This window comes from Zerene cesonia, chromosome 6 (genome assembly GCF_012273895.1).
Source record: "Zerene cesonia ecotype Mississippi chromosome 6, Zerene_cesonia_1.1, whole genome shotgun sequence".
In the NCBI taxonomy this organism is placed as follows: Eukaryota; Metazoa; Arthropoda; class Insecta; order Lepidoptera; family Pieridae; genus Zerene; species Zerene cesonia.
Window position 1 is genome coordinate 4,358,835 of NC_052107.1, and position 21,828 is coordinate 4,380,662.

The window sequence follows — 21,828 nt, forward strand, 5'->3', positions numbered from 1 at the left end:
AAATATTCTGACAAATTATAGAATTAATTTATTTTTACACGTTCATCTGATCTTGAATGGGCAACTTTTATAGAAGTCCAAGTCTAACCACGGAACTACAGAATATTTATGTCAATAATACAAATTTACATTTCTCTCGATTATGATTAGAAGAACTATTTATTCCTTTTATTTGCAAACTTACAAGTTACAAGCTTTTTTTAAAAGTTAACTTCTCATGGCGCCACCATGTATCTCAGTCTATGAAAAATATGAAAATAAAAGATATAGGTGTCAATTAAACCTATTGGCATCGTTACTTAGAATTTGTAATCGTAAATCTAGAAACAGAAACAAAATTTTCGCCTATGCCTTCGCCCCTTTTATACTAAATTATATTATACTATAAACTACTAAACTCTATAGTGTGATCTTTCAAAGCGACTGAAATGTTGAATGCTGTATTCATATAATATAAACGAATAATTATCAAATGTGTTAGAAGGGGCAACACTATTTACACTAATGATAAAATAAATGCGTTAGAAGGAGACAACACTATTTTATTTACAAATTGTAATCATTGTACTGTTTCATCTTGTTCTGGTTTCTGGCAAATCAGTGCCCCACATCTATTGGGACAACACTTGAGGGTTCTGGGACAATCTGAGTCTCCGGTGCAAGTGTGACTGCAGACCCAGGGCCCGCGAGGGTATTCGGGACAGTGGCCTTTTTTCACTGGAAATAAAAAATAAAAGATAAATGTGTGGGAATGTAAGACATTGAAGACAGCAAATGACAAATTTCTAATTATCTTTACTTATCGTCACTTATATTATAAATAGGAAACTTTCGTACTTTTGTATGTTTGTAAAGTTTTCACGCAAAAACTACCGGACCAATTTTAAAAATCTTTCACCTTTGGAAAGCTACAACTTTTCTGAGTGGCATAGGCTATATAAGTACCACGGGCGGAGCCGGGGCGAACAGCTAATCAAATATAAATCAATTTTTCATCATCGTTCAAAAAAATCACAACAATCTTTTAGACAGGATTTCAAATAATGCATAATAACCTAGTATTTGTGTAATAATTAGTATAAATATATAAACAATATTAATATGTTTAAATGTTATTGTTTATACCTCAATAGAGCTTCATCAAACAAAAACTACAAAAGAAAATGCTTCTTTTAGCTCTTACAAACTTCGATTATAAAAGCAGAGATAATATGATAAAACTTTAATATTATTTCACAAAAGTCAGGAAGTGCAGCATTTATTAATAAAAACTTCTTTTAGCGGTTGGTTCAACAGTTCCACTAGAATCTAGACTACTGTGCTGCACTTTGTGACAAAGTTGCCCCTAAAATGTGTACAAAATTATGATTTGCGTTAAGGAGTTTCGTGGTCTGTATTCTATATACCACGTACTTTTACAAAGCACTATGCTTTGTAAAGTAATGTATCACTTTGATTATTTTGTAAATGCATTCGCAGTTCCATCTTTTTACATTGTACTTAGTGATTTATATACAGATTTTGATGAAATGAATACTTTCTTGTGTTTGATTTTACGCGAGTATTATACATTTAGAAATTAAAAACTTTTTAACGGATTTTAAACGCGTTTTATTCATTGTTCGAAACGTCGGGTTAATAATATAATAAATAAATCGCGTTTAAAATCCGTCAAAAAGTTTTTAATTTCGATATGAATACTATTCCTTGAGTATACAAAGTTTATTGTAGAATATGGTATATCATCACTCTCTCTTCTCGCTTACCTAATGTGACGAAATGCCTCTGTGTCATAGCGTCAACACACATGGCCCCTCCGCACGTTGTAGGGCAGCATAGCTGAGTGCTGTTACACGCCACTGAGGGTCCGCAGAGAGCCTCGCATATGTCCACTGACAGGGTCGGCGGACACGACCCCGTTTGACATGATGATAGTGTGATAGATACAGCTGTTTAGAAAATAAATAAAATCAGGGATGATTATATGAATACAAACTAATGTAATACAACATGTAATACATAATGTAATACAAGAAATTAGAGTTGTAAGTCCACCTTTTTATTATTTTATTTAGTTTATTTTTTATACCGATTTCGACTTTTTGTTATTTAATAATTTAATAATTTTTATTTTTTGCTGGATTGTGGCATTGATACGATGTTATTACCAAACATTTTCTTTTTCCTTCTTTCTTTGTATAAGCTTTACCATAAAAACACATTTATATGAGAATCAAATTGAAATTGCTTGTTTGATATATTACGTAGTATCACTTTATTAAAAACTAGCGGAATAAACTATATATATTATAGCCTATGTCACTCAGTAAAAATGAAGAAATTTTGCAATGGGTATAGACCGATTATCTTGGGGATACCCACAAATAGTCAAAGTAGTATTTGTGGATACATACAAAAACATATGTTTTCTTTTTATAATATTAAGTTTACATAGAAATAGGAGCTTGATGCGGGTTCCATCGGCTCGCTAGTCGCTACACGAACCTTTTGGAAAAGTAAATACTGAGAAGCATAATACATAACTATCCATTCCCATACATCTACCGAAAAACGGATCATAAGTTTTCATAAGCTTGCAATATCGCTAGTTCAATCCAATTTTTAAATATCTTTTTTTCCATTTATTAGCATTAAGATACGACACATAATAATTAATCACTGTATTTTCCTGAAAATTCAATTTTTTTTGTTTTATTCAAAATGCACGAACAAATAAAAACATGTTGCAATATATATCCAGGCACATAATGGTTGTGAATTACGTATATATTTTCAACGAATTAAACACTCCACCTTTCACCAAATGAAACTTTATCACAACACTAACTCACCAAAAATAACGAAAAATATGAATAACATTGTATCTCCGTTTCAACACACGACCATAATATTATTCCTCTGTTTTGAAACTATGATGATATCAAATCGCACTACTCACGAGCAAATAGATTAACAAACAATATAAACTAAATTTTAGTTTAAAACCCTCTAACTCTATTGTTGTGTGTTTTGCGTTTTTCGCACTTTTTAGTATTGAACTGTTCAAGCTGTTTCGTTTGTTATTTTGTGGGAGTGTATACTGTATATTATATTAGACCTATTTTAATCAAATATAGCTAAAAGCAAACTCAACGAAACTGTATTTTAAATAATGAATAAGGAAAAAATGCAAACTCATTTTTGTTTCGAGGGTTAACGCAAATTATTCGCTTATTTATACAAGGTCCATCTTACTATGGTGTTAAATTATTGTACTTCTACCAAAACTACAAAATTAAAACCAAGATATTTAATATTCCTGATACAAAAAAAACTGAATACCTTTAGTACTAACTACTAAATATACTAACAGAATAAATAAACATATTTATATGTATATTAGACCAGAAAAAGTAAGTAAAAAATCGAAATGCTAGAGGTATTTAATTCTTTTTTGGTATCTTACTATAGGTATTTGTGAAAGGTAAGACCTTAAATTAATTCACTTAAAAAAGTAATGTTTCAGTGAATTAAAGATATCAGGTCTTTTTTTGTAAAGACGGTTAATTAAAATTACAATTTCGTTCACAAAGCATTTTATCAGTGTGTCCATAAGTCAACCGAGATAACTTTATGATGACCGCCTATCCTTAATATAAATGCATAAAAAATTAACAATAACTGAGAATAAAAACCCATTCGGAAAAACCAGCAATAAGTATATACACGTAATACACAAGAGTACATATTATTTTTATAAATAAGAATTCGAGGAACTAAAAAGGAATTGATTGAACTAAAAAAATAATCACTATTAAAAGGGGATTTGGTATAATATGTTAATATTGCTTAAATCATGCTTTTTGCTCCTGTAGTCCCCTTTAACGAGTTTTTTTATATGATGTTAGTCGGCAATGGAGCTGGTGGGTCGCCTGATGGTAAGCGCCACCATCGCCCATGAACATTTGGAGAGGTGTAAGGTCGATTGTAGATCTTACATGTTTAAAATTTGTAATTTACTTATTTTGCTGTTTGAAATAGCTCGCATAAAACATAATTATATTAATTTACTTTAATATTAATTGCTAACCATTAATATCGACAAAAACTGGAAACATCATTGTAAAACAGACACAAAAACGTTATAACTCTTTTATAAATCAACATGAAAAATTCTTTTGAATACAAACTTGTTTTCTTTCAAACGCTGATTTTTAAATAGTGTTTATTCATCGTTAACGTAACCGAATCAATCGAAGGTCGGGAGAGATTCGCTTCGGGACGCCACTAAACAAAATTATCTGCCTTCGGCATGAAGACCTCGAGCGATGAGCTTCCGCAATTGCAGTATTGGAAAAATGTTTACCGGAGTTTTATCGTGTTACTTCGTTTATCTTCTGCCATTTGTTACAAAATGGGCACGTTCAAAATATTCGAAGGTGGCGTTTTGAATGGAAATGAGGTGGATAACATACAACGTGCTGCGGACGTTTCGTAGAATAAAGACAGCTTTTCCGTGGAACAGGCTAGATTGAAGAGGTCATATTCAGTATCTATTGTTATTAATGAAATTTATAAAGCATTGCAATGCTATAAAACTAAAAATTAGATTTTTAGTAACAAAGTCAACCAACATTCTTCTGTTGATACCATTCTTTTATTCCTGACAGTTTATTTAAACTTATTAATTGCCTCTAGACGTCTGTTAGGCGCTATTGGTCAAATTAATTGAATAGCGAATAGCTGTATTACTCTACTATAGACTTACGTCAAGGGTTATCATTTAACACTGATGATATGGTATCGGTTTTAAGAAACTGACATTAGTTAGGTCAATATTAAACGGTTAATGATAAAATTCCCTCGGTAGCGGGTAACAATTTTAGTATGAAAAATTTCATATATGTGTCTAGATATCCTTTTCATATTCTGATACCCCAATATCTATTTGAGTGCAATACAAGACTCATCTACCCCTTAAGTACTCTACAAAGGAAATCTGAATTTTCTTAGATTTTTTATCAAAGTCCTTTCCTCTTTACATCATATAAAATGAAAAATCACTAACCCTATTTCCTTTATAAATTACTCGGAAGAGTTCAATTTGAGTCTGTAGCAGGTTCTAAACTTTATAATTCGTTCAAAACAATTATTCTGCTCCAAGTACATCTCATACTAAAACTTTTACAACATTACTCATTTTATTGCCTTCCTTTAGTACCTTCAGCTTTGCGACTTGCGCTTGGGTAATTTATTATAGTACCTGAAAATTCGATGTTAGCAAGCATTTTTAATTTTTCTTAGGATCTCGGAATATGCGTGTTTATAGAATTTATAACTTTCTTACAATTCTATTATATACCATATAAGACTATAATAGTTATATCATTAAAGACTTTAAGACTATAACATATAAGACTTTTTTATACAGCCTGTGTGTGTGGTTACATATATTTGGAACTCCCCTGGTAAGTTTAAAAAACCTGTAGTAGGAGAATTCCCTCTTCCTCATTTGAAAATTACGTGTGCTGTTTTTCCTTCGATAAAATGATTTACTAGAATATATGGAGAGAATACATATAAGAGTATATAAATGAATAAGATAAACAAATAAGATAAGACTAGCTTATCGCTGCGGGTTGATTTATTTTATAAGTTAAATTTTTATCAGTAATAATCCTGATATTAGTGGAGTTCTCCTCTATGTCAATCTCTGGATTAAACGACCAATTTTAATGATTCTTTCACTAGATGAGATAGGCAACATACAGGGTACTTATATGCCGGGTATTTGCGTTATATATATTTATAAAAAAACACAATACTCTTCACACGTTTTATTAAAAACATAAAAGAACAAATAACATAATAGTTCTATGCAATATATGACAACAAGTTTTACTACATGAGGACTTATAATAAAGAATATTTAAAAGGGAGTTTCCACCTTCCACCTCCTTCAAAAACATCCGATAACAAATTTACAACGATAATAACTTAGAAATAATGTTACTTTTAATCAAATATACAAACCTTATTAAATCTTCTCATACGATTTTTCTTAAAATGAACCTTAAATCTATTATTCATAGCACCTAAATTAGCACATCAATTCTTTATAAACTGATCATCCTTAACATCTGACATTTGCTTATAATCATCCAGCCACTGTTCAATAACGGGTATATTTTCGGATGACCATTTCACTTCCTCTCTAATATTTCTCATTGACTTTTCTATTATATGTTCTGCGGAACCAAATTCCCCTTGGTGGGCTACGTATAGCCTAGATACTAAATCTAGACCTGCCTGAGTTGTGAATTCGCCGGTAGCTGACGAAATCAGATTGTCCCATAGGTTCGTTTTCGATGAGAATCTGTGAAATTGTTTGAATTATTGGTTATAATATATTTTACTAACAGTGCGTCTGACTTCGTTCGTAGTATGTGTATTAATCGCTTATAACAATCAAGTATTACGCACATTTCGAAAGATGAAAAAAAATTTTTACTGTCTCAGGAGTTCCTGAGATCAGACCGTTCAAATAAACAAACAAACTCTTCAGTATTACATTGTGAATAAGTATAGACTTAAACGAATATGGCTCAGAGATTATTGTAGTTTCTCTATGTCGATTAATGGTGAATACTTCTTACGTGACAACTGAAAGATCTTGCTTCTACAAATATAAATTAAGACAGTGTTTCGATATTTCCATTTCTAATTCACACGATACTTTTCTGAAGTTTTAAGAATTTCCTATGATAGCAATATAATATCATCGCAGTGTTTCAAAGGAAATTAACAGAAAGAAGCGAAGTACTAACAGCAATCAACGTTTGAGGAAATGAAATTTTAATGAAATGTAAAACTTACTTTTCCTTTAAGAAATCAAAGTTATTTTCCAAGAAATGAAATAGCGTCGTGTATCCCTCCGAGCCTCCAGTCAGCATACTGAATATCAAGAATAGATCTGTCTCAGTGAAGTTTCCATTCCCTTCTAGAATGGTGATATTCAAGAGTCTATTTATCTTGTACTCTTCTATCGGGCACCCAGCTAGTGTCTTCAGAAGATACGTCCTTTCGCTTTGCTTCCTTGATGATGGGAAGTTTATGACTCGCTGAAGACCAAATTCCCACTCCTTTTGCGAACCCCATTTGAAGACTGGACATATGAACTGATTTGGTATCCTGAAAGTGGGCGTTTGGTAGAAATTAAATATGCAAGAAAACTATCGATTATGTAGGTATGTAAAACCTAAAAAATATGTCACGTTACGTTTAAGATTTTGTACAAATGTGTATAATTACCAAGAAGTCTGTATAACTTATAAAATATATTATGTGAAGTATAGAATTGTCTGAAGATTTTATGAATTTCTCTGACTATCCTTTGTTTTAGAAACATACAAAATATATAGTTTTATTTTGATTGTAAATAATGTCTATAAAAAGTTAAAAATTTGTAGAAATTAAAGACTTTTTAACGTATTTTAAACGCGAATATTCATTATATTACTAACTCGACGTTTCGCAAACTTTACAGTAATCGTTCAAAATCCGTTAATAAGTTTTTAATTTCTAAATGTATACTCGCGGAAAATCAAACACAAGAAAATACTATTTATTAAAAGTTTAGCAAGTATACATAAGGGACACGACTGTTTTTTCCGAAATTGCAACTACAAACCAAAACTAAAATAACGGTGAACTGGTTTATTAAACATCGTGGAAACGTATCGATAGTTTCTATCTGATATTTTCTGCTTCCAACCCGATCGTGAAAGCAACCTCAGCATCTTAATTTAATTCTAAAGACGCAAATATCATTCTTGAGTGCATTCATTGAGAATACGGTTTAAAAATTCTCTTTTATAGAGATTTCTAAGAAATGAAACATCTCGCAAAATACAGAGAGCGACCTAAATTCACTCAGCTATCACTTGTTTTACGCTACGGCGAAATAGTGACAATGGAAATTCGTAGGGGAACGGATCTTGTTTTAGACAGGGATATAATAAATCACGAATACTCACTATATTTTCTATTTTTGTGTTAAAAGCATTATTTAGTATATTTATTTATATTTTGTAATTGGTAAAAAAGTAAGATTAAATATTAAAAACTTTAAACTTTTTTGTTTCCCAGTAAACATGTCTATGAATAACTAACTACCTTAATGAAAGACAAAGCATTTTTTTTTTAAGATACAAAAAATAATTCATTCAATTCATACACCATGCAATTATTCTTTGCTTTAAAATACATTAAGGTAGTAAATAAACTACAGAAATACGATAATATTAAACTTAATTGCATAATCTTACATGAAAATCATCCTATCTATTCAATTGAGAATAAAACTTTCAAGAGCTATGTTAAAAATACACATACTATTTATGTTAACAACTGAATATTTTTCCTAGTAAAATTCCAAACTAGACGCCGTGTAAAGAAGAATAGACACACATTCGAGAGGTACTAAGAAACACGTTAGCATTGGTCCGAATACATTTGATTTAGGCCATTTAATCGAGTCCCTTCAGACATGTCAACATTCAGTGAGTTCTCAGAAGAATTCACATCTGAAGAGATCCTTTGTTGGGATAATCTTTTCTGATTTTATTATTGTGAAAAAGTAAAATACTATTAACATAATATTATGGTTTTATTATGTTTATGCGTCCTTTCTATGTCTTAGTTTTAGGGAAGAAAAAATGTGCTGTATACGTAATCGTATGGTGAAAGCAAGCTTCCCACTAACATTATAAATGCGAAAGTTTGTAAGGATGTGTGTGCGTTTGTTGCTCTTTCACGCAAAAACTGCTGAACCGATTGCAATGAAATTTGGTATGTAGATAGCTGGACAACTTGAATAGCATATAGGCAACTTTTTATCCCGATATTCCTACGGGATACGGACTTACGCGGGTGAAACCGCGGCGCGCAGCTAGTAATTTAAAAGTTAAATTATGTGCCAGTTGTAACATAAATTAGATGTGAAAATACGAAGGCCATTACGTTAAGACTTTACTTTTCTAAATTTTCTTTGAGCAAAATTTTAACCGTTACCGTTTGTATTATGTAAAGAAGTCGATTCTTTACATATAAGAAACAAAATCTAACCAATATATCCGAATACTTACGGATTTCCATCATCAGGATTAGGTGCTTGCATCCATTTATCATAAGCTTCCTGTGCTTCCTGTATGCAGGGTTTGTATCCAGCCTTACACAGGAAAGACTTCGTTAGTGACCGTAGATTCTTCCTTCCAGCTTCTTCATTTTCTTTCTCAATCTTCAGCTCGTTGTAAAGGGGACTGAGGAATGTACGAACGTATGCCTAGAGGGGTGGAGTATTTTTTGTTATTTAAGTATAAGCTACAGTGCGTGTATAAGCTACTGAGGATTACTATTTTTCTTTTACTATCCTTAACGCATCAGCTTCTTTCATTCATAAATATCCATTTTATAAAAGAAATAATTCCTTTCTCTTACCTTGTATAAAGTATGATTAAATTTGATTAATTACATTTTTTCTAGAATGTATAAAATAAAAAGGTAACGAAAAAATAATTCACGAAAATGAAATCTTGTACTTTGATTAAATAAAAAATGTAAATTGATAAAAGCGAGACGAACAAGTCGTAAATATTCACAATCGTTTATCGTAACGATTTACGAAGTTTAGAAAGAATTTCGTGAACAAATAGAAAAGTTGAGTCTTTTCTAATAAAAGAACATTATTATAACCCTATAGTAAGCATACATTTTGGATACCAAAGCATAGCATATCTTTCGAGAAATTGTGTCATACGTTTTTAATAACTAGATGTAATTATAAATGTTTATACCTCAATCTGAGACCAAATTCATTCGCTAAAAATCAGAAAAGCAAAATGCAAAACTAGTTACTTTTCATCAACATCCATTCCTCTAGAATAGATAAAATGGAAATGTAAATAAATCACAGACACAGCAGCAACAAGTCACAACATCGAAATCCACTTAGAATAAGCCGAGTTTTAGATTAACTTTGAAACCAGTTGATTGCCTATTAGGCCGCTTTCATAGCTACAGTGTGGCAAACCTAAGGGTGAACCTAAAGTTTCATTTTGAATTTTCGTATACGAAAATACTAAAAATGAATTCAGCTTCTTTTAGAAAAGTCTGATTATATCTGGATTTATTTTAATAAAATGGCTTCGAGTTGATTATAATAAATTCTTTTATATTGAAACTTAATATGTAGCATCAAGTTTACATTGTTTTTAAAACAACTGATAAAAATAAACCTGATCTTTTAGATATCTCTTAAATGGAGGTATGTATGGGACGTAGAATAACATCCTATACGGCACTCTCACCACTTCATTGAATGCATTATGTAGACTAAAAAAATCATCAAAATCATAAAGACTTGTTAATAACGTCTGTAGCGTTCTAAAGAAATGGATATACATTGTTACATACATTTGAAAAATATGAATATTTGACGATTATGAGGTTAACCTCATTCAGACAGTCGGGTAAAATACAATTAAAAATCTATCAATCACGAATCTATGACAGAATAACCTGATATAATATTCAACAAAGGGTTGATTCATCAAAGCAAATCTATAAATACAACTCCCCGTACTATTTCATGACTATTAACTTACCCTAAATTTATCAGCTATACACGAGCAAATATGCCTTCCGATGTGATCGATCATTGTAAACACCGGCTCCCATACCATGTAATCTTTCTCGTTTTTCAAAAACAACGTCATATTTAATGCAGTGACGAAGGAAAGTTCACCGGCATAGGCGAGGTTCCATGCGTCGTGCAATATCTTCGCTCGGGTCAATGATGGTATAGCTACACGCTGGTCACTCTGTAAGAACTGTAGGAGGAGGTTCCAATTGTCTTTCTCGTAATTGACTGGGAATGGGGCTGGAAATATAAGTGTTACATAGTGACTAAAACTTGATGCGTCTTTTAATAGTTGGGATTCAGTGTAATTCATTCAGATTCAGTCAGGGGCTGTGTGAAAATAATACGATAGAACATTTTCTCTTAGTTTGTACATTTATTTCGCCCACAAATGTATGATTTTTTTTTTATAAATTAGAAATATATAGATGCTTTCCATAATAAGGATTCAGTAAAAAACAATTTAAATATTTACAACCTACGCTGTTCCATTATAGTATATTTAATACATAATAACCTGTTATTTTTTTTCATTAAATAAAACAAATAAAGAAAACGCAGCATTGTTGTTGTAATTTCAAACAATTCTTGCCACCAACATTAAATCAAATAGCAGTATTATGAATTTAAATTCATGAATAATGATAAACCCATTTCAAATATTACTCAGTATTATTAGGAGATGTCCCGGATTATCATTCATTAAATTTGTCACTGATTATCGTACGCCTTTTCTCAGATTCCATTAAGGTAAACCTTTATTAAATATTATAAATAATAAATATATTTAAACTAATACATACACATTATTAATGATAAAATCAACGAAATTGTAAAACACTTACTCTTTCTTATTCAGAATGTATGTAAGGAAATATTTTAATCCTAGCGATCCTAATCAGAACAATAAGTTATCATACCCAATAGAATATTGTATTGTAACTTATCTTTTGATTAAGAATGCGGGTTCCCTCATAGGAGGCGTTCCAGTATTGGGAACATATATGGTCTGATGATGATGATTAAGAATAAATCAGTTGTGCAAAATTTCGCGGCTAATTAGATTGACATCGTATCAAAATTGTCCATATAACCATTATTAACGAAATAAATATTTCTTAGCACGAGTTAAGAAAATCCTTATTAGCATAATAAAATTTTGTACAAAGAAATAATTCATAAAGGCTTTCTGAATACAATTCCTAATATTTATGAACGAAATTTGCTAAAAGTAAACAAATAAATTTATTTATATTGCCGCGCCTGCGAAAACTGTGAATTCTTATCTTTTTGTTTTGTTCTACTATACTTTATGATATAAACCTTGTACTTCTGGTTTGTACAAGTCAATTAACAATTTCCCGTAATTATTAGGAATGCGAAAGTAACTGCATGTCTCTTCTTCACGTTCAAACCACTGAACTGATTAAGCTATATAATATTTATATATCATTAGCTGCGCCCCTCGGTTTCACCCGCGTAAGTACGTATCCCATAGGAATATCGGGATAAAAAGCCTTGCATATATGTTATTTCAGTTGTCCAGCTGTCTACGTACCAAATTTCATTGCAATCGGTTCAGTAGTTTTTGCGTGAAAGAGCAACAAATACACACACACATCCTTAAAAAATTTCGCATTTATAATATTAGTAGGATTAGTAGGAAGTAGGATAGTAGGGAAGAAGTAGGATAGGATATCAAAATATTATTATTATTATTATAAAGCGCGCTAAACCGTAGACGCAAAGCTAATACATAGCAAAATGATATGTATATACCATAATTTATCCTTATCCTGCAAGAACATGATTTGATTTATGTTTGTGAGAACTGAGATCAGTAATGTCTGAATGGCTTAAATGTAGACGTAGACATTTATGTTACTTGATATTCCAGTGGGACACTAGTAAGATGGAAGTGTGCGACTCGAAGGATCCTTATCAAATTTGGGTACAACACGCTAGAATTGGATAAACAGACTAAAGTTCAACATTGTCTTTATTTTGGAACTATTTCAGCGGACATGTTTGGTTCTTCTAAAATGTAATATGGGGTCATTTTTAGGGGATTCCTTACATGTATTAAAGTTATGCCTTTTTAGGATACCGTACCGTACCGTACCGTCAAAAGGAAAAAACAAAACACTAATATGATCTATTGTTATCCGTCTGTATATAATATGAAAACCAGAGAAAGCATTGAGTTGAAACGGTGTTACTGTTATTAACTACTTAAGGGGCAGCCATAAATTACGTCACACGTTAAAGGGGGGTAAGATATCACCAATATGTGACAAAGTGTGATAAGGGGTAGGTGGGGAATGGGGAATGAAAGGTTTAAAATATGTACTGTGATTCGACATTTAAAATTAACGAACTCAAAATCGCTTTTTTAAAATGCCTTCTTAAAATTAACAATGTGTGACGTCACTTCAGGGCTTCTTAAATATAACAGGCTGTGACGAGTAGGGGGAGGGGTCAAAAAAAGGTAAAATTCGTGTGACGTAATTTATGGATTGCCCCTTACTAAATTTAGTTCTCTCATTCATTGACTTACCAATTTCTTCAGGATTAACGATGATAAAGTGTTGTTTGCCGGGCATATTATCTAAAATAATTTCTTTCTCCTGCATCCACGCTACAGGAGCTGTGTTGGCAAAGTCCAACTTGTCCCCACGTATCACTACTAATGGTAGTTGCCAAGTCATCTTGTCGGCGTTTGGAACATCGTGTGGTCGCTCGCGGAGATAAACTTTCTGGAGAAATATGCATTTATTATGTTACTGTTGGGAAAAATATGTTGTATGTGAAACTTTAATAGAATTTTTGATCTGATATTAATGATCACAGTATAGTAATTGATTCTAATACGAATTTTGTTAGGTTTCGGTGTTTGTACGGTGTTTGTGTTTAGTTTATATTTTATTAACCTTATTCAATAGAATTTTGGTAAGGATAGAAAAAAATTACGACAATCCTACTTATATTATAAATGCGAAAGTTTGTAAGGATGTATGTGTTTGTGTGTTACTCTTTCACGCAAAAACTACTGAACCGGTCGCAATGAAATTTGGCACGTAGATAGCTGGACAACTGGAATAACATATAGGTAACTTTAAATCCCGATATTTCTATGGGATGCGGACTTGCGCGGGTGAAACCGCGGGGCGCAGCTAATATTATAAATGCGAAAGTTTGTAAGGATGCGTGTGTGTGTTGCTCTTTCACGCAAAAACTACTGAACCGGTGGCAATGAAATTTGACACGTAGATAGCTGGACAACTGGAATAACATATAGGCAACTTTTTATCCCGATGTATATACGGGATGCGGACTTGCGCGGATGAACCGCGGGGAGCAGCTAGTAATATTATAAATGATTTTAAAAAAATCCTTTATAATAATAATTAAAATTAATTTCACCTGAGACACATGAGCTGTATTTTTATCATAATTCCTAGTAACAGTCACTAAAGGAAGACGGTCCTTTTCTATCCAACTTGCTGCTATCATTTTAATGTCCACGTCTTTTGCAATTTTACCGTCTTCACGTGCAGCATCGTTCAGAGCATTCCATACATCATCGCTGGTAAAGGTTTTCATTCGTCTACAAAACAGAAAATAAATGTGTGTCTATGCTATAAATGTTCCAAAAGACAATAATAAAAAGTACCTACACGATCGAAGAATTGAACTAGAATAGCATAGAAATAACTTCAAATGCGGAAAAATATAAAATTTGAAGATATGTTAAACACTTCATTCATTTATACGAGCAATACTCCAAGAATAAGTCATAAGATCTATACATTGTAAATAACAATATTAACACTATGCTAGCTATGAATTTTAAAAATGTAATAAAATATGGCGAATCAATCAGATACTAAAATATATAACATCATAACCAAATGTGTTACTTACTTTTCCTTTATGAATTTTCTTAATCCCTTCCTAAAAGTATCAGCACCGAGGGTATAATTAAAAAGTCTGAACAGAAGTTCTATCTTAGTACAGGCGGTCTCTTGCTTCATACCCGTTATCCGAGAGTGGGGGTATCGTTTGCTGAACTCATAATATATTGAATAAAGCACTGTTAGCGGCCATTGTCTTTCTATTTCCGTGTCGTTAAGCTGCGGAATAAAGTGATTAATTAGGAAAAACGAGATTATACGCACAAGGGAACTATAATTATGGGAGATTTATATAAAAACTAGCTGCGCCCCGCGGTTTCACCCGCGTAAGTCCGTATCCCGTAGGAATATCGGGATAAAAAATAGATGTTGGCCGATTCTCAGACCTACCCAATATGCTTACCAAATTTCAGAGGAATCGGTCAAGCCGTTTCGGAGGAGTATGGCAACGAAAACTGTGACACGAGAATTTTATATATATAGATATACTGGTTAAGACTTATTCGTTTATTGAGTTTAAATATGTATTACTAGCGGTCCGCCCCGGCTTCGCCCGTGGAACATATATAGCCTTCCTCAATAAATGGGCTATCTAACACTGAAAGAATTTTTCAAATTGAATAACAACCATTGTATATTGTACAAGATACTAATACTGCAAAGAGGAAACTTACATTATTGTATTTTTGTATGTTTGTAACGTTTTCACGCGAAAACCACTGGACCAAATTCAAAAAATATTTCACAAATAGAAAGCTGCAACTTCACTGAGCGACATATAATATGTACTACGGACGAAGGGAATTACGAATCGATATAAAAGGTCGATGTCAGCTTCGCTATGTGAATATATTTTTTACCTTTAAAGCGATTTCTGCAGCAATATACCCCACGAGTCCTTTATTTACATACGCGTCGCTCCACCACGCGGGTGTGGTGAGGGCTCCGAGCCAGTGATATGTGATCTCTTGTTCTAATTGGAGGTATCTGCGGTTTGTTAGGTCACTCTCCCTGAGAATCATAAATATACATAGAGAACTATGACTTCAGAAACACGGTAAAGGCATACTTCCTTTAATTTATGTTAGAGTTATGGGTGGGTAAGAGACATGGGTGGATTATTAGGGACACACTGAGTTTACTTACACACACACACACACACACATACACACACAGTAATATAATATAAGCTTTCATGAGAAAAATTTTGAAGCCGTAAGAAATAGTAAATTCTTTTCACATCTTTGTATAACCAGCTGATATAAAACTCACCATTCTTCAACCAGCTGAATGTGAATGAGACATGAGAATTCTAATTTCTTCAATAGAGTGGGTAAACGATAGTCTAAGGAATTATCAAGCTGTACATTTGATTGAATAAAAAAAATGTTTTGTGTGTTTGGAAGGTCTCAATGATACATTTATAATAAGTTTTTAGCACGAAATATAAGATTGACGACATTTGCGCCTGACTTGCGGAACAATAACAGTAAGATAAAACTAGCTTAGTACTACTACTACTATTATAATAAGCTTTGTTAATATCAATGAGACGAAATTGTGAAATTTCCATTAGCACTTTTTGTATCTGTTTACTTACTTAAAAACAATAAGTCCCCAGTTGTCCACAGGTTTAACGCCAAGGTAATTTGGCAAAGCGACTATATCCAGCCGCTTGAGGGGCAGAGGCACTTGCCAGAAGTTAGCGATCTCAGCAAACACACGGGGAACTTTCTCATGCAAACCTTCTAGCGCTGGAAGGAACTCTGGTCGAGCCCAGACACGCAATTCTACAAACAAATTCTAACCTTTTAAATGAACTTTTTGTTGCTTGCAAGTTTCATAACGAACTACTGAATAAACTAATTTTATTTGTTTTGTGGTTCGCACGTGCGATATAAGGAAGCAGACCTGGGTTCGATTTAAATTTATACAAGGAAATATCCTCCATCTTTATTTACCTGTGAAAGGAAACCAATCACTAAGCTGATCTACGTTGCATCTGAAGTAGAATCATGGGTCCTCAAAGAAAATCGAAACTCCGCTTTTCGAATGTCTGATTAAAACTCGAGAAATGAATATATTAAAATAAAAAGGAGTCTAAGAATATCGTTAAGCTGTATAAACTCATGTATTACACACCCTATACAATCGTAATAAATATTATGTGGATTAATAAAGACGTGAAATATAAGGGTGAGTCCTTACTATTTAGGACTAAGTCTAGTCGGTCTACGGATATACGTTATGCGTTCGCCGAATACCCTTATGGATAAATCTTACAAGATAAGGTGGTAATATGGTCCCTTTAAGGACTAAAATTACTCCAGTATTATCAGAGGCAGATGATGTTTTGATTACTGTTTTCGGATAATGGGTGCAGACTTCGTAATATGAATTCCCTCTTTTAGCCCTAGCATATTACGAGTAGTACCAAAGATCACGTCTCGTAGTAGGTAATAGAAGGGTCTAGATGATATTATCTCATATTCATCATATTTTAGTTGACACGCACAAGTCAGAAATAATCTTTTATATTGCGCATTCAAAATATCACATCAGGTGGGTAACGACTAATAAAACAAAAGATTAATCCTCGAACTTTTATGTGTCGGCATCGCAATTTCATAACTACTTTCTTGAGCTCTCATAAAATAAATCTCATAACTTTTTGTTCACGACACATTTCGGTTACGAGTGTCGGTTAATAGCGAAATCGAATGGTTTTATTGAGTACCTTCGTTTTTACGACCAGATTCCACAAACTTTGGGAATAAATCGTATAAAGATTTTCAATTTACATTTTTTACATAGCGACCCGTCTTCTCTTGAATTATGCACTGTTCGAACTCTGGAAGTTGAAGAATAAATTCATCGATAAAATGAATTACAAGAACAAGTCTTACCGATATTATTTCCATTGTCGTCTTTATAATGTGTTGAACCGCCGAGTTGTTTTAAATGAGCTATGACGATACCCAAAGTGAACGTGGACATCGGCGGAGTTCTCTCAAAATAATCTTTCACTGCGCCTGGTTCATCAGTTCTAAAAATCACAAACATGTTACAACGACAAATACCTAGATGCATGTTTCTTATCCTCTTGCAAAATAGTTAAACAACAATTTCATTAAATTCGATTGCAGTCAGCGAGATATAGAATAACAAAGCTTTAAATATTTTCTCATAATATCGTTAGTTGCACTAATATAAAGAGAGTAAAAACGTATAGAATTTACTTACATATTTTCCGTCTTAGCAACGGGTGTGTTACTTAGAGCAATCATATCCCGTGGTCTCACAACTGTCAATTCAAATGGAGTCTTGTAACCCGGTTCATCAAAACAAGGAAACATACGCCTTGCATTGTTTGGCCGAAGTTGGGTGCCAGCAACTATGCTAAAATTAAATGAAACGAAAAATGTCCGTGAATAGTAAGGATAATTCAAAAACGTGCTTATGATTTTCTCTACCCTTTTCCTTTAATAAAATATATGACACTTTCCATAAATGGATCCCCTTATCAATCAGATTTCTAAAGAGATGTTATAGCATGCAATACCGTTTTGAGATGAAGAATATTATATCTTGAGCGAATGGAGAAATCTGAAGTATTTTATTCAATACGCTCCGGTATTTATTAACCTATAGGTAACTTTTGAAGAAAATCACGTAAAACTTTAAAATATTTAACCTATTTTCTTTATGCATTACGTATTCATAAACCGTAGGAGAAACGTATTACTGAATTAAAATTGTCAACTTTTTAAGATTCAAATTGACTTTCAGGGAAATACCCAAAGCCATATATTGAACTGGTATGTAACTTATTAATTCAAAGATTTTAGTTACATTGCATTTACGCTCTAAAACTGCATACACTTTTTAAAAATGTTTGTAATGGAATTGATATTTTTCATCGAACGTTGTCTATTTTCATCGTAATAATATCATATGTCTCACTATTTAAATATAAATTTTTAAATAAGAGAAATGCGGAACTTAAAACAATGAAATTCAAATCAACCCTTTTCCAATTTTTAAATACTAACATAACATAACATTAGATTTAACATAACATAAATTAAGTTTTTAAATCTAAGTCACGAGCAATGCAATTTCCAACTGAATATCAGTAGGATGAATATTATAATAAATATTTTACAGGAAATACTCATAAACGAACAAAGCAAGCAACAGACAAAGGCTTTTTGTAATTAACTGTGTTTATATTTTTAAATATTATTACAGTTGAGCACGAAATCTCTTTTTCCGGACTGTGTTTTGTACGTGAAATGAATTATAAATTTTCTATTGAAAGCGGATGTATTTGTAGGTTCACACATTAAAAAATTCTACGGCCCTCTGATAGAAGTTCTGGAATACCTAAATATAACAAAAAGCAAATGTACAAACTTACCGCTCCTCATCGATCTCAGTTTTGTAAGTCGACGTGAAGAAACCATCAGTCGATGTGGTTTGCAAGTTCCCTTTGAAACTGAAGTCCAAGTAGCCTATAGTTAACTTGGAAACTGTTTTATCTAACCGCAGTGTTAGAATCGGCTTCTTGATATCCATCCTCATCTTTTTGATTGTTACCTTTTCCATTTTTCTATGGACAATATTGAGAAATACTTATATTGTGATCGTAAACAAGACACAGAGATGAAGATTTTAGATAAAGCTATCATTCAATTATGCTATTTCAAAGTCAACATACTTTAATGTAGGTATCTATTTATTTTATTTTGATAATGACTAAATAAAATGAAACACGCTCAATCCTCTACGAGTCTCACCCATTCTGCTGATACCATGTATTAATGAAGACGCTGGCTCAGTTGTTGAGCCATCGGAGTTCAATAAAGAATTGAGAGACTTAAGGCTGAACGAGCGAGCAAGTATTAATAGTTTTTTAATTTTTAATTTTTATTCTACTCTATTTTTTATCTACTCCACCACCACTTGAAACGGTAAGGAAAACATCTTGAGTTAACCGGCATGCCAGAATTATCAAAAATTCCCCGATGTGTGGCATCTGCCTCTGGCTTGTACCCTTAGTACCTGTGTCTCTACAAGGAGAACCAATATTGACGAATGATGATGATAATTAACTACAGTACCAAAAAAACTTACCCTGATTCTTCAATATACACTTCATAATTTGTTATTTCTAAGTCGTGATCGCAGTGCACACTAATTTCATCTGAATCTTGTAGCCACGTGACATTAATCCTCACATGACCTTTGAATAGTGCATCTTCCAAATACGGTTCAATATCGAGGTGATAACCAGTTGGTTCGATGGTTTTTTCTAAACGTGCTTCTAAAGTTAAAGCATGGGCGTTGTTCAAGTCTATACTACGGGTCTTGATGATGTGAAGACCTTGTACGTTCTGATCCTAATCGAGAAAATTAAAAAATGTATTGATTTGATAGCTTTGTGTTTCTTGGGTCTAAGTACAGATGGGGGGGGGAGTCGGCATGTGTAAGAACTAAATAGTTATTTGATCTTGCCCAAACCGATATAGAAAATCCAAAAGCTATTAAAAATCTAATCGTGTGAATAATATGTAAGTTTTAATTATATATAGAATGATATAACATACCTTATCCGGTGGAAGAGAATTAGCGTAGCACAAATATGCGCAAGCGGCGATCAAACCACCAATTGACTTCATCTTACCTGTTGATAAATCAAAACGTTCACCGTATTTACGTCTGACTTATTTGGGTATTATAGAATAGTATAGTTTAAGGTCAGAAAATCTCTTAAAGCATATGTAAAGGCCTATAACTATACAGATACTCTTTGTTCTAAATGCGACTTTAAATGGGTGTGAAAAATAATTTCCCATTTAATTTCTTAGTATTAGCATAGTTTTACTTTTTGTACTACACGTACTTACTCTGCGCTATTTATATTTCCAAAAAAGTAAAATTTTGAAAAACGGGAAAGTGACGATCAAGCCAACCAACAGTCCGGCAGATTACAGTAATTAAAATATTAAAAAACAAAATGAAAAGACAAAAATTATGAAGGTTACTCACGAAACATATCAGGGCGACGGACTTCAGCTATATGATCCTCCGTCCCTCCTCATTCGCTCAATTGGTAGCAGGATATCTCCCATTTACTCTGACGACACTGTGATTGTCACTTGTACTCGCTAATCTTATTAACTTGCTGATATTACACACTCAGATCGCGAGAAAATTATCTATGTATGGGGACAAGTCTAACTGTGTACTTTGTGTCATATTTTTATAATAATTATCTTGTTTTCGCTTGATAGTGATCGAGAGAATCACAGAACTCCTCTTGCTCTTAAGCCTGGTCGTGGTTTCCAGGATAGAGAAACTTTGGAATTGATTAGTCACTCGTACAATGGGTAGCTTAAAAACTCAATGAATATCTGTCATTGACAGCTGTTTGAGGAAAAAGGAAAAAGTAAAGTTTAGTCGGTAGTCTATAGTTGCAGTGGGAGTACGATATAATCCAGAGCACCTTCCCCGAGGGCCTTGGATATGCGGTAAATGTATTCTACGCTTTTAAAAAAGTAGGTTCCGATATGAATGGACTAAGAGAAAAACTTCATATACTTTACAGTAACAAGCTAGTAAGCACTGATATTTCGACTGAGTATTTTAAAATATTCTTATAAGTACAAGACGTATAATGAGGAATCAACTATCCAGCTTGATACGATTTTAATCAAATGCTACTTGACCGATTTTAAAAATACTTTTATCTTAAGTAAGTTATAATCATCATGACCGCCTCCTTGGTACAGTGGTTAACGCGTGAGCTTAGAACCGAGGCGTCCTGGGTTCGATTCCCGGTGGGGACGCACCAAAAAAAAATGTCTCGGTCTGGCAGGACACAGAAGGCTGATCACCTACTTGTCCATAAAGAAAATCGATCAGTGAAACAGATGTATATCATCTGCCCCATACCCCACTAGGGGACACGGGACTTCACTTTTCTAAGTAATCATACCTTAAAAAGTATATTATATATATACAATATACGTTTTCATGGCGGGTCAAGTCAAGCAAAACTCTATGTTGCTACTTCAACGTGGTAGAAACCTTTGGGTTTCGTAAGTATATTGATATACTAAACAAAGGCATTTTGTCGTTTTATTATATATAAATAAATTATTAATATCAGTTTACTTTGATAGTATCTTGGTACTTTACTGGTCATAAATT

At 32.8% G+C, this 21,828-nt stretch overlaps 2 protein-coding genes across 2 annotated transcripts; both read right to left on the minus strand.

Moving 5' to 3' along the window:
• Nucleotides 1-543: 543 nt before the first annotated feature.
• On the minus strand, nt 544-2,917 carry LOC119840498 (waprin-Phi1-like). Its single transcript, XM_038367136.1, has 3 exons — nt 2,853-2,917; nt 1,767-1,949; nt 544-717 (listed from the first exon to the last, which is right to left on the minus strand). The coding sequence occupies exons 1-3, from the start codon at nt 2,878-2,880 to the stop codon at nt 560-562; spliced, it is 369 nt and encodes a 122-aa protein (XP_038223064.1). The 5' UTR covers nt 2,881-2,917; the 3' UTR covers nt 544-559.
• A 2,905-nt stretch (nt 2,918-5,822) lies between these two features.
• LOC119840545 (aminopeptidase N) lies at nt 5,823-20,742 on the minus strand. Its single transcript, XM_038367228.1, has 15 exons — nt 20,665-20,742; nt 20,223-20,299; nt 19,750-20,015; nt 19,034-19,225; nt 17,857-18,012; nt 17,520-17,659; nt 16,214-16,403; nt 15,474-15,624; nt 14,624-14,832; nt 14,123-14,306; nt 13,257-13,455; nt 10,665-10,939; nt 9,147-9,343; nt 6,877-7,191; nt 5,823-6,376 (listed from the first exon to the last, which is right to left on the minus strand). Exons 1-15 carry the CDS (start codon nt 20,669-20,671, stop codon nt 6,109-6,111), a joined length of 2,826 nt encoding a protein of 941 aa, XP_038223156.1. The 5' UTR covers nt 20,672-20,742; the 3' UTR covers nt 5,823-6,108.
• Between the last annotated feature and the right edge of the window lie 1,086 nt (nt 20,743-21,828).